At 44.0% G+C, this 19,887-nt stretch overlaps 2 protein-coding genes across 3 annotated transcripts; one reads left to right on the top strand and one right to left on the bottom strand.

Moving 5' to 3' along the window:
• Positions 1-196: 196 nt before the first annotated feature.
• On the top strand, positions 197-785 carry LOC106952832 (bifunctional purine biosynthesis protein PURH-like; the record flags this gene model as incomplete). Its single annotated transcript, XM_015041208.1, has 2 exons — positions 197-393; positions 489-785. Coding segments are annotated over 2 exons (317 nt in total), but the record flags the coding sequence as incomplete, so codon positions are not given.
• A 447-nt stretch (positions 786-1,232) lies between these two features.
• LOC106952831 (fibronectin-like) lies at positions 1,233-19,588 on the bottom strand. Of its 2 annotated transcripts, XM_015041206.1 has the most exons (46): positions 19,280-19,588; positions 18,998-19,123; positions 18,661-18,792; positions 18,356-18,487; positions 18,129-18,266; positions 17,895-18,041; positions 17,637-17,807; positions 17,300-17,482; positions 16,988-17,164; positions 16,553-16,708; positions 16,303-16,431; positions 16,050-16,193; positions 15,216-15,337; positions 14,569-14,737; positions 14,291-14,467; positions 14,029-14,160; positions 13,826-13,915; positions 13,557-13,751; positions 12,319-12,597; positions 11,922-12,185; positions 11,737-11,831; positions 11,326-11,494; positions 11,070-11,156; positions 10,702-10,893; positions 9,601-9,879; positions 9,155-9,346; positions 8,973-9,062; positions 8,277-8,543; positions 8,070-8,186; positions 7,819-7,980; positions 7,566-7,721; positions 7,361-7,477; positions 6,528-6,797; positions 6,260-6,447; positions 6,082-6,169; positions 5,610-5,789; positions 5,420-5,509; positions 4,682-4,870; positions 4,438-4,527; positions 3,669-4,081; positions 3,436-3,574; positions 2,629-2,784; positions 2,417-2,542; positions 2,215-2,321; positions 2,045-2,131; positions 1,233-1,946 (listed from the first exon to the last, which is right to left on the bottom strand). In XM_015041206.1, exons 1-46 carry the CDS (start codon positions 19,419-19,421, stop codon positions 1,869-1,871), a joined length of 7,329 nt encoding a protein of 2,442 aa, XP_014896692.1. In that variant the 5' UTR covers positions 19,422-19,588; the 3' UTR covers positions 1,233-1,868. The 2 variants fall into 2 exon arrangements, with proteins under 2 accessions (XP_014896692.1, XP_014896693.1); XM_015041207.1 differs by lacking the exon at positions 9,601-9,879 and having other exon boundaries at positions 19,280-19,587.
• Positions 19,589-19,887: the final 299 nt, after the last annotated feature.

Raw genomic sequence — 19,887 nt, 5'->3', positions numbered from 1 at the left:
ATTAATCGATTAATAAATTAGTTGATGATTGTTTAAGTAATTGATTCATCGCAATTAATCTTTTCAGTCCATCTACAGTTTCTCCCAAGCTGTGAGACTAGCAGTAGAAAACAGAAGAGTGTTTAGTTTAAAGGATTTGTGGTCTGTGACCAAAACGGAAATTGATGATGTTGTGTTTTTTTTTTTTTGTTTTTTTTTGTTTGTTTTTTAAGTTTTTTGTGTGGTTTATGCTTGCAGGGCCCAGACCTGGCTGTCTGGAAGTCCATGTACGATGAGGTGCCGGAGTCTCTGACGGCTACTGAAAAGAAGAACTGGATCAGCTCCCTGCAGGCCGTCGCCGTCAGCTCGGACGCCTTCTTTCCCTTCAGAGACAACATAGATCGAGCCAAACGGGTAAATTGCACTCTACGCATGTACACGCTCTTTAGCATGCGTGAAAGTCAGCCCAGTTTGCAGAGTAACCGTCTCTTCTTTCTGTCCGTATGCAGAGCGGTGTGGAGTTCATCGCAGCTCCTGCGGGCTCTGCTGCTGATGAGGTTGTGATTAACGCCTGCAATGAGCTGGGCATCACTCTGGTGCACACCAGCCTGCGACTCTTCCATCACTGAGCATTACCAACGTTTCTGATACTGAGACATTCCTACTGTTACTGTTGTAGAAGTGTAGAAATCACTACTAGTTTTTTTTTGTAACACTAGCTGCGTTCTAATATGAGTGAGCAATAAAGTAGCTGTGAATGTAGAATGTAGGTAATTCAAATAAATTGCTGAGTAGTATTGTTTTTATTCTTGTGGTCTGTTATCTTCCTTCTCTTAAAATTTTAACTTGGTATTTAGTTGCATTTTCTAGTACATTATTTTAAGTTATTTTGAATTTATCGCATTTTGAAAAATGACAAGTTTGTTCCACCAATATTTAAAAAACAACCACTTATTTTAGTATCACGATTCTCTATAGAATATGCATGAACAAATTCGCAACTACTATTTTTGGTCATATTGCTTGTTTGATTTCGAAACTCGGCCTACCTGAGTGTTTTTATACTAATTTAAAGTTGGCAACATATGAACAAAATGAATGTTAAGTAGTTGATTGCATGCTAGCATTATTTGCTTTATACAAGACGGCAATGTTTCCCCCTCACCCCCCCAAAAAAAGAGTTGTTATTCCCCTAGTGTCTTAAGTTTCTGTTTGTTTGTAGAACAAAAAATAGAGATGATCATACAACAACATTCAAAATTTAGAATCTCTCCAGCTTTATTAAAACAAGGGACTTTTGTCAAAGACAGAAACAACATTGGCACTGACAAAGTACAAAAATAGACCGGTTCACATTCTCACAGCCTAGTTCAAACATTCGAATAGCGTCATTAAAGGGATGAACTGGTAAAAAAAAAAAAGATGTTAAAGATTCGTCAATCACACACAGTGCGACCCTTCCACCTACAAAACGAAGGGTTACAAAAAAGAACCAGATGCTTGTAGACAATTAAAAATGCCAACTACTTTGCATTCTTAAACACAGTGCTTACTTTCTGACGATGTTTTATGACGAGTAGATCCAAAACATGTCAATGGAAAACAAATGCCAGCTGGATAAGTAGCCTTTATAACCTTATTTACATCTAGCTGTAATGGGTCATTAGAGCCCTCAGTTCAGTCATTAGGCAGGTGTTTTCAACAGTGAACTGACTGGCTTGGAAAAAAAAGATCTGGACAGACCAGGCAGCAGGGCAGGAAGCTACGTGAATGTGCCATAGAAAGTGATAATGCAGTCACACTAACAGCATGGCTTCTACAAGGTGAGACAGTGCAGCAACTGAGGCGGTGACGGAGCGAAAGCAAGAGTCACGCGACCATACGAGAAGTTACTTCTGCGCATTTTGATGAGTGATTCCATCCGCTAGCAGCTCAGGTCGGAGGCACTCGATGGGGCAATGGATATTCTGAAAAATAAGAGTGCAACGTCAACATGAGGAGTTGATGAAAAGAGCTATATTCAATACTTGCAAAAAAAAAATATATATATATATATTCATCTCACTTTTCGAAGTGTGTTTTCTCCATATCTAATGGACTCCAACAGGGTGACATCAGAGCCTGGTCTGCGGCAGTTCTCACACCGCCATCCCTGTGAGACACAAGCAGGCACACACGTCAATTAAGGCTCCATCTAATTCACCACAAAAAAACTGAAGGACCGATTTATCAAACCTGTTGTCCTCCATCGCAAGTGCAGGTGCAGATAGCGCCTAGGTACTCCTTCTGCCACTGGCTGCCCACCTGGTAGGTTTTGCCTTCATCGTAACACACTGACGCGTCTGTGTGAAAAGGCGTGCACAGTAAAACTCGGCTGCATCGGAAACTCCTCAACAACGGCGTCAGAAAACGTCTCTGGGTGCGAAAGAAGCCTTACGTGGTTCACACTTAAATTCTCCTTTGCTGTTTCCCAAGCAGGTGCAGCTCATGAGGTGTCCGTTCTCGGCCTGGCGATCCCACTGCTCTCCGACGCGGTAGTTCACGCCGTTGTCATGGCACCACTCTGCAATATGAGGCAAACTTGTAACGGAAATCGAGAGAAACCTGCTCGGTTATGTTCGAATATGTGAGCACTCTGCAAAAACTCACTCGATGAATCGCATCTGAAGTGACCGCCGCCCAGGCAGCGGCACCACAGCTTGAAGCCCGTCTCGGACATGCGCTCCCATTCGCCTCCGACGTCGTGGTAGGTGGCAGTGAAGGCGTCGTAACATGGGTCGTTGGTGGTGGGGACTCCACTCGATACTGGCAGAAGATTAGGATTGGGAATTAAAAAAAAAAAAAAAAGAAAATCACAGATCGACATCATTTTTGTAGTCTGCTTATAAACACGGTTTCATTTTCATAGTATAATGTTGAATATCTAAACAAGTCTCCAGAAATATGAAATCTGATCTGAGAGTTGCAAGTTGTTTCAAATTTATCTTGAATATTTTTCCATCTTAAGGGGTTTTTTAGTGAGAATTTTCTGGTTGAAAAGAAAAGGGATTTTAAAATTTGTTTTATATATCCTCTGGCTATAAATCTGGCTAAGTTGCTAAGTATCAACATTTCTGAACTACATCCATGTGCTGAAGTCTATGCTGACAAAAGTAGAATAAAAAAAAGAGAAAAAATTCAACAAATTTCATTGTTTAAGAACATCATTTACAACTTTTCTGTCATTTTTTTATAAGATAAAATATTTCTAATTAGTTTTTGTAATATTTAATCCCAACATTTAATGCCATTACAGTAGTAACGACTACGAGTCTGTTTCTGCTGCATATTTTCCCAAACGGATCAGAGATGCTATATTTTAAGACATTTTTGTTTTGTCTGCCCCGTTTGGAGTCCAGACTTCCCAGCAGGTCATTGCAGACGCTGCATCGCTATTTCCCTGAACACTGAGCTTACTTCTGTTTCCAGCTGTGACTTTTTGCTCCAGAATCTTGTGTTTGAGCGCGCCCAGCAGCGCCTCCACTATCACATTGTAGTCTTCTCCAGGAGTGAGTCCTATCAGGGTGGCGGTGGTGGCTGTGCCTGGCAGGCGGGCCTGTAAGATCGGGAATTGATTGAATTTGAAATGAGTTACATGGCTCCGGCTGCATGCTGCGCCGACTAAAATCGTTTTGGGTTTTGCTCCTTACCGTGAACATCTTCTCATTTCTGCTTGTGAGAGGATTGCAGGACAGGAGGTAGGAATTGCTCTGCCTGTAAGGCTTCCAGGAAATGCTGGTTTGAGTCTGGGCTTCCTGTGGCACTCCTGTCTCGTTAAAAAGCGAGGCTCTGATGGGAAATTTGAGCTTCACGACAGGCTGCCTATGGCCTTCTGCATCGGGGAGAGGGACAAACACCAGGGGCTCACGGACTTGCTCATTGGGCGACTGCGGGTTGCCTCCATTGTTGTTAAACTCTGTGTACTCCACACCCCCAACTACATCCTGGTTGGGTCCCGTAAACTGGACTTGGTTGTCTATGTGAGTTTCGGGCACATCCAGCCTGTCGCCAGCACCGGTGTGGTACGGCGGCGGCAGAGGCTGGGGAAGCAGGGAGTCTGGCTCTGGGCGGGAGAGACGAGGTTAGGGAAGCAAGCAGGTTAGATGAGGCAGAGCTACGGCGAAGCTAATTTGTCACAGCCACACAGGACGCGGCACATCTGCAGCTTTGGACTAAAACGCAACTATTTCATGACGTAGCGCTGCAAACACACGCAGATATTTTTGAATGACATTTGTGAAGACATTCAAACTATAAACAGGTATGTTTTTAAAAGAGCCAAACACTGTTTGAATGTAGTAGGCTTTCTACAGCAAAAAAAATGCATTTGAGCAAATAAAAGGAGAGGCTCAAATCTAATATTTTTCCAACTCATTTACCTGCAACCACTTTGTTTTAATATAAAAGGTAAATACTTACGAGTCCTGATCCTTCCCGCCAGAGGTGTGCTCCTCTGTCCGTTCTGGATGACGATGATCTTGATGATGTACTCTGTGGCTGGTTTCAGACCTGAACAGAAACATTGCACATCACGTATAGTTAATTTATTAGTGCAAAAAAAAAAAAAATACAAAGGGTGGCTACTTTGTTTTAAGAAGACTTTGGTACTGTTTAACTCTGAAATTAGATCGTATTAGTTGGACAAGAAATGATTTGGACGTACCAGATATGGTGGCGTAGTTTTGGCCAGCGTGGGGTTGTGGGATGAGCTCCTGCGGGGTTCTTCCCGTCTCCTCGTAGGTGATGTAGTATCCGGTGATTTGTGTGGGAGGTGGCTGCCAGGTGAAGGAGATGGCAGTGGGGGTCAAAGATGTAAACTGGAGGCCGGTAGGAGCCTGAACCACGGGTTTAACTGCAGAGAAAAAAAAACCCATCATGCGTGTCATGAACTATTTTCAAAAAAATTAATTCTCCCCCTTTAAGTTTCGACAAATGATGATTTCATTTACAGTAGAAAATAAGTTGCTGCTTTGCTGCTCCAGGACCTGAATGACTTGCCATTATTTATAGAACAATGAATACAGAAAATCGTGAAGGAGAAAGTCCTTCCATTAGTTCATGTCTTATGTTCTGGTGGTAAAGCAACAATTAAAATATGGATCCTTTTTTTTTACCTTAAAAAAGGAAAGTATACTTCAAATAAATCAACTAAAGTTTTACAACAAATTCAGTATGTGTTGTTATTGTGAATGTTGGTGTAGTCCAAGTCTTGCTACTAACAAACTGTAAAAAAAAATAAAAATACTTTACACCTACTTAAAAGAAAGCGTATCTTTATTGTGCATCACTCTTCTTAGTCAACCATGTCCATGTGTGACTATAAAGGTCCAATTATGCAAAATTACCACATTGATGCTTCCCAAGGTGTCTAAAAGATAAGGCACACCGACTTGTTTTATACCTGTGTGACCCCGGAGAGTAAACGGAGCGCTCCTTGTGTTTCCATTCAGAGTGTACAAGTTAATAGAATAAGTGGTTCCTGGCCGCAGACCTGGAAAAACACAGAAACACGCACACTGTGAAGTGAGACCTATCCAACAAACCACTTCAGATGACAAACCAGTTCATTTAGCTGAGAGATGAGGCCTAACCGGTCAAAGTGTAGGTGTACGTGTCTCCTGGGATGGTCCTTCTGATGGTGTCACGAGAACCGCTCATAGGCGTAGCTTCAAGGAGGAAGCCAGTGACCGTCTCCCCCTTGGAGCGCCAACTCAGAGTTAAAGAGGTTTCCTTCGAATCGGTGACGTGCACACGGCGAGGAGCGCTGACCTCTGCATTGACCAAGTTACAAACAGATCAGTGAGTTCTGCAAATGTCTACATCATGGTGGAAGAGCCTTAAGCCTCATCTGTCATTTCTTTATGCCGACTGTTCTCGTAATCTTTCATGGAGGCCTCTTCCCTCTGACCTGCCAGTAATAATAACTCCACTAATGGTTCTGACCAAATAAAGCCTCAGATAAAGCCAAAAAGAAAAAAAAAAAGGAACTAGAAAGATTACAAAATGGCTTCCTCTTGGCAAGCAAACGATGAATACATTTTGGGAAGTAGAGAAGCCACAGACCTTCCAGTGTGGTTGCCTCTCCTTCCAGTGGTCTGCTGGTGACAGAGTTCTTCAAGGCGTAGACCTGAATCTGATACGTTGTTGCAACCTAAAGGACAAAAGACATATTACTGATGTGCCACCACTGAATAAAATGTATTTATCTCAGTTTTCATTTGTGTGCAAGAATGTTGTTTACCATAAGCCCTGGTACAACCACACGCGTGGTGTCTGGGGCAACGTTCATTTCTTTACGGGGACTGTTGATATTCTTTGGGGTGACGACCACGCGGTAGCCTGTCAGGCGGGCGTTTGGAGCCCGCCACGTAATCGTGAAGACAGACGGCCCAACCTCAGAGACCATCATGTCGGTCGGCGCAGGGATTACTAAAAGAAAGCCACCGAAGCAAACATTAAGCTTGCATGTACGCGAGTCATGCATAGGAATGTGTTTCCTAAATGCCTACCTGTTGCTTGGGTTCCCACTAACGGCGTGCTGGGAGTCCGGCCGTTGTAGGCAATGACCTTCACTGTGTACTCAGTCCCAGGACGGAGATCTCCCAGCACAGCGCTGTCCTGATCACCTCTGGGGGCCGGGCGAAGTTCTCTCTCTCCCTCCTCTGAGCTGGAGTACAAGACGCGGTAAGACGTCACCGTGCCGTCGGGTCTGTCCCACGTGATGCGCATGGAGGTAGAGTCGATGTCGGAGAAGATCAGGTCCTTGGGATGGTCCATGGCTGCGACACAGAAGAAGGAGGATGAAATATTCCTTTCATAGCAACGCTTGAGCTTTAACTCGTTTTGTACACCATCTATTTTTACGTCTTATCCTGTTCCCAAAACGAGATTAACTCCACAAAGTGTCCATCTTTCAAGATCTTTTTAACTCCAACCTTTACGTTGTTTAAAACTGTCCATTTCCTTAACAGGCATTTTCACAATTTGTACACTGTCTTTACAAGGGCTGCATCCCAAAAGGCATGGCTTTACAATGTTGCTGTAGAGACTGAGAACAGCAAATCCGTTGTTTCTGTCTTGTGCTAAACCGGTTTCTAATTGATGGAATAATTCTAAAGGAGCTTTAAAATGAATCTAATTATTTTGATTCAGCTTGTCCGCAGATGTCCATCCTATCCTGTCATTTTCTGACATTTCTCAAGGATTTTCTTTTCTTTCATACATCACATTTAAAGTATGTTTTTCTATTATATACAAGCCTCTTGTATGCATCAAACACATATTTTTTTTATCAAAGCAGCCCTATTCTTGCATCAGTTTCAGATGTTTGAATTACACTAACCAGTGAAAGCATTCTCCACAACAGGGGAGGAGGGTTGTCCACCATTGCCCAAGGCAGAAACGCTGACAACGTACTCAACTGTGGGCATCAGACCTATGAAAGACTTCTCTGTCGTCTCTGCAAAGCAAAAGTAAAATAGGTCAGTTTTTGAGGAAGATACCCTTATGTATTTAGGAATGTTACGTAAGAACATAGCATATCTTACGGGGAGCCACTACTTCAGAGAAGGAAGGTCCCAAACCATTCTTGGGGGCAACTGTGATTCTGTAGCCTCTGACTGGACCCTGAGGCGGAGACCAACGCACTTTAATGCCGTTGTCGGTCACATCAGTGACCCTCATGTCAGTGGGGGGTTCGGTATCTGAATAAAATGGGAATTAATGAAACGTTTAGATCCCTTCTAACAATAAGATCTCTTAAAACTGTGTATTTTTTTTTTCTTGTTCCCATCATAATACCTGTCCTGTGTGTTATGTAGACAGGCCTGTTGGAGGCAGGGCTGTCTCCTCGTGCTGTGACGGCATAAACCGTGATGGTGTAGTCAGTGCCGGGCCTGAGCCCAGTGATGGTGGCGGTGGTCTGGGAGCCTGGGATCGTAAACTCCTGAGGAGATTCACCACCTAGAAGCAAATAAATTAAATGTTGCCGTCGAACTTTGCACTTTTTGCGCAGTGTGGACCGCATTTAGAAATGAATCACGACTACACACTTGTGCCTCCGTAGGTGATCCTGTAGTTCTTCACTTCAACAGAGGGGGCGTCCCAGCGGATGGTGATGCTGGTAGGTGTGGATGACGTTACCTCAAGATCAGTGGGTGCATCAGAGACTGAAAAGCAGTAACAGAAAAGAGGTAAAAGAATGACATCGGTCATAATCAAAGATTAAAGGGATCTCACTTCAAAAAAAAAAAACTCACTGGTGGCTTGCGTTCCAGTTAGAGGTTGACTTTCCTCATTGTCGTAGACGGCGTACACATATATCATGTACTCAGCCTCGGGTTCCAGTCCGGTCACAGTGAAGTGGTTCTTGGATGGGGGCAGCCTGTCGTCCTTGGCTCGCCCACCGCTTGTCTTCTGGTACCGAAATCGGTAGCCCGTGATAGGAGATATGGGAGCCTGCCACTGAACGGTGAAGGAGTTGGTCCGGATGTCGGTGAAGCGCAGGTCAGTCGGCGAGTCCAGAACTGGAAGGAGGTTTTAGGAAATTGAACTGAATTGGAAATCAGCATAAAAACAAATCTGGAAAGAAATCTAAAACAGTTTGAAATGACTTGGAGGCTGTTTCATTTTAATAAATGTGGACAAGGGAGAAGAAATTAAAGCAAAAATTCTTCGCAGACGAGCGGAAAGTTATGTCTTTAAGTGATGTGAATCATCCATTCATTGGGTTTTCATCTATCAGTTGTTAAGATCCACATAGATTCTCACAAAGACTTTCATAAAGTCTGGAGAACTACTGATCGAGAACAATATGAGGCCAGGGATGGTTCTGACAGGTCTAAACTATATGAAACTACATGCAGTTTTCACCATATAAATGATGAAAATTGAGTTTTTGTCATTTTCCGTCAGCTTTCACATCTTCATAAGACAGCCTACTCCGTAATACTCACTCGTTCTCTGAGTCCCTGTAGCAGGTTCACTTTCTCGTTCACCGTAGACGCAGACAACACTGATACGGTACTCCGTGTTGGGCTGCAGGTCTTTATAGAAAAGAAGAGAAATAATAATAATAATAATTGCAACATGTAATTTTGCTGTTGCAACAGACACCGTAAACTGTGTGTTGTCTTACTCTGCAGCAGGAAGGTATTAGTGGCGCCACCAACATTGACTTCCTTTACGTCGTCGTCCGTGTTCACGGGGTGGTAGCGGATTACAAAACGAGAAATTTCACTGGGCGTGGCGATGTTGGGGATGGTCCACGTCACGCGGATGTGGTCTGGACCCACACCTCCAAACTGCAAGTTGGTTGGAGCTGGCACAGCTGGAAGAATGGAAAATTGAAGGTTATCTATGGACAAGACATTATTTAAATGAGACACTATGCACATTTTACAGCTAAATTCAACAAAAGGCATATGAATGGTTTGATTTGATGAAAAGAATAATCAGATTTTGTAGAAATCGGTATTTGCACATAAAAATCGACACAAGGGTCAAACAAATAAAACGCAGAGTGTGTCGCTGTGTCTCTGAAAATAAATTTCCCTTGAATTAAGTGGTAAAAAAAGAAATCACCAGCTTCGGTCTGTTTTGTGTATGTGGTCGGCTTGCTCTCTCCCTCCTCTGTAACTGTGACGATAGTGATGTCATAGTCCACGCCGGGCTCCAAGCCGTGAATCGTGTAATAACCAGCGGACGCCTCCACCATGTCTTGAAAGATGGGCATGCTCTGGCCTGAGGTAACTACCGTTATGCGGTAAGCAGTGATGGCGGTAAAGTTTACAGGGATCCAGCGCAGGCCAATGGTGGTGTCAGTAACGTCGACGAAGTCAACGTGAGTTGGGACGGGGATCTCTGAAAAGCGGTTAGAGCAGTTCCCAAGCACAGGCAAGACCAGACAGAAAGGAGAACAGAATTACATCAGCAACGTGTCATTCCAATTAAAGCAGTCAGAGAAGTACTGGGTAACAGAAGCCATGCCAAACAACAACACAGCAAATGAAAAAAAAACAAAAAAACAACAGTAACCATCAATTAAAATGAAAAAATGCATGCAATGTTTAAAGGTACTGGCCATGCTGGAGAGTTTGTATTAAATGTGATCTTCATGCAGTTCACAGCTCATCCAGTGATCATGTTAGTTTTAGCATTTAGCACTGCTTTTGCACAAAGACTTAAAACCTTCTTGAAGGTTTTTAATATCTGGCTTAACGTTTGACAAACATTGTCCTTGCCTGAGATGGAAAGCGGCTAACAGTGTTTTTGCTGTATTTACCAAAATAAGACAAAAATTTTGGATCTATCCTCCACTTCATTGTAATAAGAATCAACCTTTCTCGTGGTCTTTTAAAGAGGTTTTGGGTTAGATTCTGTTCATCCACAAGATATTTTTACTTATATACAATTACCTGAAGGCTGGCTGAAAAACAGTTGATCAAGAGCCTTACAACAATTATAGGAAATCAGGCTTCTTGTTGTTAACAGGGTCTGTTGTGCTGCTGCCCCTGCTATGTGTTTTGTTTTGAGATTTTTGGTTTGAAACTTTTGCCCAGAGATGAGAACAAAGATACAGCTTTAGGTTATTTGAATAATAAACCAATCTGCCTACTAACAAGACGCTTTCTTTTGGCACAGCTGTGAGGTTAACAGGGAAAGATGCCTTCCTGGCGGCTCTACCTGGGGTGACAACAGTGGATATCGGTACGCTCTCCGCTGGTCCCTTGAGAGTGAATACGCTGACGTTGTACTCCACCCCCAGGTTCAGGTTTTCCAGAAGGTATGTGTTTTGATCCGCTGCTACAAACTCCTCCACAAAGTTCCCTCTGTGGCCACTGCTTGGCGTGCTTGTCACTCTGTAGCCAGAGATCCCTGCGGAGAATAGGGGAGTGAAAGAGTTTTGAAAAAGTTGGACACATTATCAAATGATTGTGAGAAAGAGGTAATGGAGACATTCGTCCAGGTGGGCTGGGGATCTAAAGCCAAGGTCTAGACTGGGTCCCATCCAGCAGCTTGGCGGTGCGTGGGGGTGCTTAGTCAATATTTACCTGATGTCCTGGAGGCTGTCCAGTAGACCGTTAGATCTCCCGTGTCCGGGTTGGACACCACCCTGAGGTCAGTTGGAGGAGACACAGCTGCACAAGAGAAAAGATTTTATGCAGCTGTTAAGGTCTCGCCAAATTGTTTAAACAGTGCTCACATAAGCATTACATCATTCTGGCTATAAACACTTTAACAAAGATTCATGCTGAGCAGCCGTTATCAGATCTGTTTTCCCTCCAGTCAAATGAAATGCAGACGCACTGGTGACAACGTTGCGGGTGATGGGGTTTCCACGGTTGCGGCCGTTGAAAATGGGTTGAACGCTGTAGGTGTACTGAGTTCCTGGGTACAGACCACTGATGTCAATACGCCCAGAGTCCGAGGTCTCTTCTCTAGGAGATTCGCCTTCCTCACTCGGGAGCACAGAAAGCTGAAGAAAGCAAAGAGAAAACGTTGTGATCAGCAGATACTCATAAGATGTAGCACAGCATCTAAAATCTGCTCCCAACTGACCAAAACGACACGCTGAGATTTCAGCAAACAACTAATCTCCTGGGGTTAGTTGCCTAACTAATCAGCTTCGTATATTGAAGACGGAGATGTAGCTTTTCACTGATGTATAGAAACGGCGACAGTTTTGGAGCTATCGGAGCAAAACGGCGGTGACCTTACCTTGTAGCTGAATCTGCGAACAGGTATCCAGCTAATAATGATGGAGGTGTCTGTGACCTCGGTGCTGAAAGGAGGAGCATTTCCCAACCGAGGATCTGCAAACAAGACAGAAGACATGAGTGAAAGCTCCACATAAAAAAAGACATTCTAGCCTGGGGTGAAAGTTTTCATTCAATTCAACTGACTGGTAGTGAAATACGCAGTGGTTCCCTCGCTCAGCTCATTGTTCTGCACAGAGTGTAACTCTGCCGTGTACTGCGTGTCTGGGCGCAAATTCTTTAAGGGGTACTGTGTGACCACTCCGGGGATTCTCCTCTCAACGGGGCTGGAGCCCTCGATGCTCAGGAGGAGGCGGAAACCAGTGACAACAGCGCGGGGAGCATCCCAGATGACCAGTGCGCTGTCATGTCCGATGTCAGTGAAACGTACGTTTGTGGGCGAGTCAGGTTCTGCAGGGGAAAAGAAGACATAACCCATGTGAAAAAAATCTGTCTGTGTTTTGTAATCTGTTTTATTTCTTTTTTTTTTTTTATAATCTGAGCTTTGAAGTTTAAAAAAATAAATAAAAACAGTGCCCCCTACTGGTGGATTTTTCTCCAACAAGCGGCTGGCTCTCAGAATCGCCTCTGACGGCATAGATGTAGAAGCGGTAGAGCGTTCCGGGCTGCAGGTGGGTGATTTCAGCGTACGCGTTGGGGGAAACGGGCAGCTGAAGGGGCCGCAGCTCGGTGCCGTCCTGGCCCATTGGTGAGAAGACCACCCTGTAGCCGGTAACCTCGGTGGGTGGACCCGCCCAAGTAATGCTGATCCTGGTATCTGAGACCTCGTAGAACTGCAGGTCGGTCGGCGCTGGGATCTTTTCTGTGGAGAGGAAAAGATTTGGTCACACATAGTTAAATATCAGGTGTTTCTCATGACGTTTATTGAAACTCTGGAGAACAAACATCTGTTAAGCATTACTTCTTACAAGGATGAATACTCACTTTATGGTTTAGAGCAGCTATGACCTTTGCCTCATTGGTATTTGATGATCTGTGTAACCCAATAGCTATTCTTTACTTGTTATGTGCATATTATTTTTTTATCATAAAGCAAATGATCTGTGAAATATTTGCAAGACCTCTACCATATTTATATTAGACAAGGAAGAAAGGTAATAATAATAAATAAATAAAAAACCCAAGTGTTTATAATGATCAAAAAGGAAACATCCAGCTTGTTTTCAAATTCCAAACTTGAAAGGTAAGTCCAATAAAGGTTTTAACAGTTTCCAAGTTGAGCTTTTGCCAAAGTTTGGCTCAAACAAGGTGGAAAATCCAGAGCAAATACTAAAGCAACAGAAGGAATGAAAGTGATAGTCGGTTCCTACAACATCTGTTTTTATTTTTCAAGGATTGATTTCCCAGTCCAGCCACAAGAAAGTAAAAGAAATGATGATCTTTTATAAACGTTGTGCTAAGGATTTATGAGGTGTTTGTGCTTTAGTAGGGGTGTTGGCTCCATAAGCATTTGTCCTTCCAAGTGTTAAAACTTTATCTCGAAAGGCTTTGCCGTCCCCCTCTCCCCCCATAAATCACGTGCTTGTCAAAACTCAGACTGCGAAGATGAGAAAAATATTTAACTTACTATTGAAGTTATATCATATAATCGATGCCTGACAGCTTGTTTTAATAACCTTCCACATCGTAAGAATTGTTTTTCTAAATCTAATCAGCTAAACCAAAGAGCCATCCAGCTTCATACGTGTGGTGCTGAATTTGATTATCTGCGCAGTTATCTTACTTGCAACATATCGCAAAGCAGTCACTTATAATGTGTACCTCGTCTTTGCGAGCCGGCCGTGCTGACCCGCACAGAAACAGGCTCACTCTCCAGGTTTTCCTCCACAGCATAGATACTGACGTTATAGAGGAGACCTGGGCTAAGGTCCACCAGGGTCACTGAAGTCTCCGACTCAGGGAGGATGAGCTCGGTGCTGCTGCCTTCCTCTGACGGAGTGTAAACCAAGCGGTAACCTGCGAGCACATGCACGGAGTTGACTTACACAGCCCAAACATTCGAGTAATAAGCGCAGAAAGCCGGTTGTTACCGGTGATCGGAGCCTGAGGTCTGCTCCAGCTGATGCGGATGGAGGTTTCCGTGATCTCATCCACGGGAAGCAAAGTGGGTGTATCAGGAGCTGGCGGAGGAAATCAGGGAAGTTATGCAAACAAATTTTACAAAGTTGGACAAAATTTGATGTATTCTCAATTTTCTTGTTATTTAAGAAGAGTGGTAGAAATTTTTTCCAACCGGTGGTCTGTGAGGTGGTCAGGATGAGGTTCGGGTGTCCGTCTCCCTCGGGCATCTCGTACACGCTGACGTTGTATCTGCGGCCAGGCTCAAGATCGGAGATGGTGACCGACGTGGTGGTGCGGGGAACATCTGACGAAGCACAAAAAGGTTTGATGAAACACCCAAGAGGTTATTAGTTACAACACAGCTCAAACAGTTAAATGCGAATGTGCTTTTCAAGTTTATTCCAAAGTAAATTAATTCTGAGTCAAACACTCACCCAGGTACTTTGGTGTAGAGCCCTCCTCGATGAGCTCATACTCCAACCTAAAGCCAGAGATGGTAGAAGAAGCCGAGGTCCACGACACCACAAAGCTGTTGGAGGTGATCTCTGTTATCGACTCAGACATGTCCACAATCGGCGGAGGTGGCGTCGTCTCTCCTTCCCATGTCTCCACTTTTTGGGATTAGTTGGGTAGGGGAGAAAGGCATTTTCTTTAAGGAAGTGTTCTTGATTTTGTGGCATTCAAAGATTGTTAAACCCTGCAGTGAACTTACAGGAGCCGTAAGCGGTTGTAAAATCGAAACGCGTGACCTCGCGTTGCCCGTAGTGCATAATGCTGATTAGCTGACCCTCGTAGGTCACACCTGGACGCAGTCCACCGATGGTGTAGGAATTGAGGTGGCCAGGAATGGTGACCTCCCTCCATGGGTTACGACTGTTTTTCTACAAAACAGAGTAAAAAAGACAAAGAGCTGAAGGCTTCCAACTCTGTTTTATGATGAAGAATATTTCCTCTCATGCTGCTGAGAAGCTTTACATAAACAGAGGTGAGAGTAAGCTTGTTAAATGAAACTAACTGCATCCATGAGAGCTCTTCAACTTAAACTAATGATCCTGGAAGTCATTTGATGATAGGCGGTGTCCAACCTAGACAGGTTACCAGTCCGTCAAAGAACCAAACTCAGACAAAAAAAAAATGCAACATTTCGACAGGAAGCACTCAAAAGAAGGCTTCACCTGCACAGGGAATGTGTGTAAACTAGCTGGAACAACAGTATGTGTCACAGAGAGTTCATGGACTCAAACTTTGGACTAAATCAACAAAGACTTTCCACCTACAAACTCTATGAATTCTCACAAAAAAAAAAAAAAAAAAAACACAACGAAAGATAAAATTCCTAAAAATCTCAGTGTGACTTACAAGTCTCCATTTGAGGATGTACTGGGTGACATGGGTAGACGGTGGCACATTCCACTGAATGGGGTGGGAGTCTGGCTGGCTTCCTGCTTCTGTTATGAGCACCTGGACGGGTCTGGAGCCGCCTGGGGAGTATCAGCAGCAAATGGTCGAAGAGGCATCAGTAAAAAGCACAAAATGAAAATGTGGCTTACATAAAGAAAAAGAAAAAGACTTGTGAATAACATGACAGTGTGACCTGCGGAGGAGACCCGGGGACTGTTTGATGAGTTACAACTAAACGATTCAGAGTTTTGGGACAGAATCAAACCGCCAGACGACGCTAAACCGGCTCAACACCTACTGACGGCTGACAGTCTGAAATGACACCTCCGCGTTATATTCATCACTTTTATTTGCCCCCTCGTTCTCATATGAACTCATTGCACAGGCTCACCGGTTGTTCACCCTGCACAAACAGTGCATGGCCCTGATAGAACGATAAGCATCACAGCTGTCCCTTTTTAGGTCAACATTAGCTCCTCGACTCAGTTCAAAGTAACAGTTTAGGCTACTTTTGTGTAAATAAGGACAGAAGGTTTTCCGAAACTTTTGCCTGTCCAATGAATTATTTTATCTGAGCAGGACAGCAAACATTACTCAGCAACAGGTGAGGGAGGAGAAAAAACAAACTGTAAACTTCAAAGGTTAAAGGAAATGACAGGGGTGTTGAGAGTGAAAAAAAAAAAATCCAGCAACAAGAGCTCTGTTTTACATACAACATGGGATGGTAGGTAACTTTGCAAGAAATTAGCATTCGCTAAATTCTGATGTTTATGGAAGGGCATTTTCTCTTACCTGGGTAGGCCTGCAGCGGTTCGCATCCCATTTCTCCTCTTCCTTTGCCATAGCAAGTGCATCTGTAGTGATACCCACTGATGACTTTGTCCCACTGCTCTCCAATCTGATAGACCACATTATTTTGTTGATCTCTGCACTGATCTAGTAGAGGAAAACCAAGCAGATGGGAAAGCTGAGCTGGTTGGACAGAGAAGGTTGGACGTGGAAATGTGGAGCATTGACCAGCGAAGATAGTGAGCCACAACCCAACCTATAGCATCGCACTTCCAGTAGCCGCGTCCCTGTCCGAAGCAGGTGCAGTTCATCATGTGACCCTCGTTGTGGCGCTTAGAGAACTGCTGGCTGACTTCATAGGTCAGGCCATCAACAACGCAGTTGTCTGAACACATAAAGAGAAGCATGAATTTTCTCTCCAAACTCGAAAGCTTTCAAATGCGCGTCTTCTCAAGACAACTTTAAATCATCTTTATTTCAACTCTGCATGGAGTCAGTTGTCTCACCTCGCAGCTGCGAATGGGCAACGCAGTTCCACTCTCCACGGCCATTTCCCAGGCAAGTGCACTCCATCATGTGACCCATGACGTCATGCCGTTTGTCCCACTTGTCTCCGACACGGTGCATCACTCCGTCATTGGTGGTACATACCTCCTCGTGGGCTAATTAGGAAAAGAGTAATTAAATGCATAAAACCAACTGTTTTTTTTGTTGTTTTTTTTCTTGCGCGTGCAGTTCAAACAGTTCCGTTTAGAGCTGTGCTACATTTGTGGATGTGATAGCCTTTACCAGCAATTTTTTTCATACTTAATTATTTGCCTTGGAAAAACAGAATTTAGATAAATTAGATAAATCTTCTGGAATATTTTGAATCTTTTTGCTTAATATTATGAATTTACTGGAAACCCGACAAAACATCTGACAAAACACTTCACACTAACCAGCCATGGGGCAAAATCCAAAACGCTGGTCCACGTCATAGTTGTAGGTGGTACCGCACCATCTCATGCCGTCACGGCGTCCATCACTGGTACAGTCTGTGTAGTTGCGACCGCTGTAGAGGTACGGGAAGTGGCAGAGGGCACCGTTGGAGTTCCCACCTTGTGTCACCACAACGGCTGCAATTTTCACAGAAATGATATAGTTACTCCCAAGCTCTAATCTGGCTAACGGTAACAAAAGTCAACACAACACCTCGACAAAGTCACTGTCGTTGTTAAGGTAAAAACGACATCTCTGCTTCAGAGTCTCACCAAATTTTTCTGTGCAGAAGGAATACTGCTGATCTCTCTCGTAGTCGGATGTCGTGGAGCACCAGAGCTGCCCGTCAGTGCGTCCATCTGAAGTGCAAGAGTAGTACGTCTTTCCCATGAAGACAAAAGGGAAAACACACGACTGGCCATTAGAATTGCCGCCGTACGCCTGGTTCCTGGCCTCTGCATGAACATGAGTGGAAATAATTTAGTAAGAACAGACATAAAGTGACAGAAATCAAAATTGAATTTGCGCAAAAAATTCAGTTTGCACTACAGCGGTACCCTATTTTTCAGTGAGAAGCATATTTTCTGTTCCATTTCAATATACACTCACCCCATTCCTGACAGCTGACTCCATTGCCCAGGCATGTACACAACATCTGTTTGCTGCCCTGGCTCCTGATCCAGCGGTGCCCGTCAAAGTACGAGGAACCAGAGTCTGTGCGGCAGGTTCCTTCGGCGGTGGGCACATGACGATGCAGCAGAGCCTGGGTTACACCAGTGCCTGTTAACAGATCATCAAAACCATGTCAAGGACTAAAGTTACAGGATATTTATTTGTGTTTACATGACCGCCTTTAACAGAACTCACCTCGGCCTGTGCTCTGTCCTTGACAACTCGATTCTCCCCTGCCGTTACCCAAGCACACGCACTGCATAGCGTTTCCCCTGATGTCAGTTTTTGTCCAGGTGTCTCCGATCCGAAAAGACCTCCTGGTCTGGGGGTCATTGCAACGGTCTGGTTCGGAAATAGTGACAAATGAGCTTAGCGCTGAAAAATCAAACCAGGCCTATTTGCTTAAACGCAGATTCAGTTCGTACTTACTCCTTGAGGTACAGCTGATACGTCCATTTCCTTCTCCAAGGCAGGTGCAATCCAGCATCATCCAGCCTTGGTATGGTCTTTCCCAGGTCTCGCCAACCAGATACGATGACGCAGCGTAGCTGTCAAAGCATTTTTCAGCTGCAAAGATAAAAAGCAAAGTAATGGGTAAGCACGGTTCAGGATTAAACGCTTAAAAGGGTTTTAATGCTTTCAGGGGAGACACTCACCCACAGGTTTGCATGTCCATTCTCCCTTGTTGTTCCCAAGACAAACACACTCCAGCATGTATTCACCGCTCTCATGAGGCTTCTGCCAAGTTTCCCCAATTTTATAAGACCTCCCACTATCATGGCAACGGACTGTCGATCACCAAAAGAGGTTTATTATTGATATAACAAATATTACTTTTGCATCTTGGACACGCATCTAACACTAAAAGGCAACACGGTGTCATGCAGCATTAATAAACAAGTTCTCTGTCGTTTCACATCGACATTTGTCCTGTGAGCTTTAGAATGAAAGTGTAACCTACATGCTATGGTACAGCTGATCTTTCCAGAGCTGACGCAGGTGCAGTCCCACATCAGCCCGTCCTTTGGTCTCTCGTAGATTTCTCCCACCCGGTATGTCCGGGCATTGTCCTTATCGTAGCAGGTCTCGTCCGCTGAGACAAAAAAACAGAGGAAGCACAAAGGTCAAGAGTTATTGTGTGGCTATATTGGACTGTTGTCCTGCATTTGTCTAAAAATACTCAAATCTAACATCTGGATCTTTCAAGCACTTTAACTTTGCTTGTCAGTGCTTTAATGAAAACGTCTGAAATTGTTGACATTGGCTTGGAGAGGTGGACTTCAGATTTTTTGACTGACCTGCAGGCTTTGTTTTGCACTTGATGCCCGCTGCTCCATTGCAGGTGCAAACCAATGTACTTCCACGGTAGGGTTTCTCCCACTGCTGGTTCCGTCTGTAAGAGTTACCATTCTCCTCACAACTGTCTGAAAAGTAAAAACGTGAAACCACACATTATGAGCTGCAGTTAGCTTAAGTTGAATCGCTCTCAAAACAAACATTAGATGCAACATCTCACATTTCATTCCAATCCGTAAGTTTAAAAGCATCACAAAGTCACACACGAAACAACTTGTGTTTACCTGGAGAGAGAGCAGATGAGTCATACAGGTCTGGATACACCTGATACTGACCGGTTTGCCTTTTGCTCTTCTTCGGGGCGCAGTGGACTGCGCTACTTACGCACAGCGCAACCAGCAACCCCGTCAGTGGGCCACTAGTCATTTTGTGGATGGACACGGATTTCAATGCAAAATTTAATAATATTAATAATAATAATAAAAAAAGTTTAACTACAAAAAGACAGAAGGAGGTGTGTAGAAGCCAAAGCTTGGAGAGATTTTTTTTTTTTTTTGGAGATTCAGCTCTCTGCAGCTGCTCCAGGTAGTTCCGATTGCAGCTTTTGCACCAGAATGAGGAGAGGCGAGAGAAGCGGTTTTATACCAGGACGCTGCTCTGCCCCAGGGGGAGGGATTTTTACTGGAGTTTGGGTCATCCTCCTGCGAGTGAGTAATACTCACCAGTCACTTTCAGTGCATGAAATCAGTCAAAAATAACTGTAAGGTGTAAAACTAGTGTCGAAACTACAGAAACGGACTAAACATTTGTGTATGAATTGTTCTAAATTCAAGATAGCAGTAATTTATTGTACTGATAAATCAAGTACAATATTTATTCTACCGCCATCTAC

Source organism: Poecilia latipinna, unplaced genomic scaffold (assembly GCF_001443285.1).
Source record: "Poecilia latipinna isolate Pla-1442-1.1 unplaced genomic scaffold, P_latipinna-1.0 Scaffold541, whole genome shotgun sequence".
NCBI classification, from domain to species: domain Eukaryota; kingdom Metazoa; phylum Chordata; class Actinopteri; order Cyprinodontiformes; family Poeciliidae; genus Poecilia; species Poecilia latipinna.
This window is presented reverse-complemented; position numbering and strand designations above follow the sequence as displayed.

Bases quoted from the DNA above. Each gene is read 5' to 3' on its own strand.
- LOC106952831 (XM_015041206.1), bottom strand. From the start codon at position 19,421: ATGACTAGTGGCCCACTGACGGGGTTGCTGGTTGCGCTGTGCGTAAGT. The intron at 18,267-18,355 runs GTGAGTGTCTCC...TTATCTTTGCAG, and splicing joins ATGGACATGCAAACCTGTGG to CTGAAAAATGCTTTGACAGC. The intron at 4,528-4,681 runs GTACGTCCAAAT...GTTTCTGTTCAG, and splicing joins AAACTACGCCACCATATCTG to GTCTGAAACCAGCCACAGAG.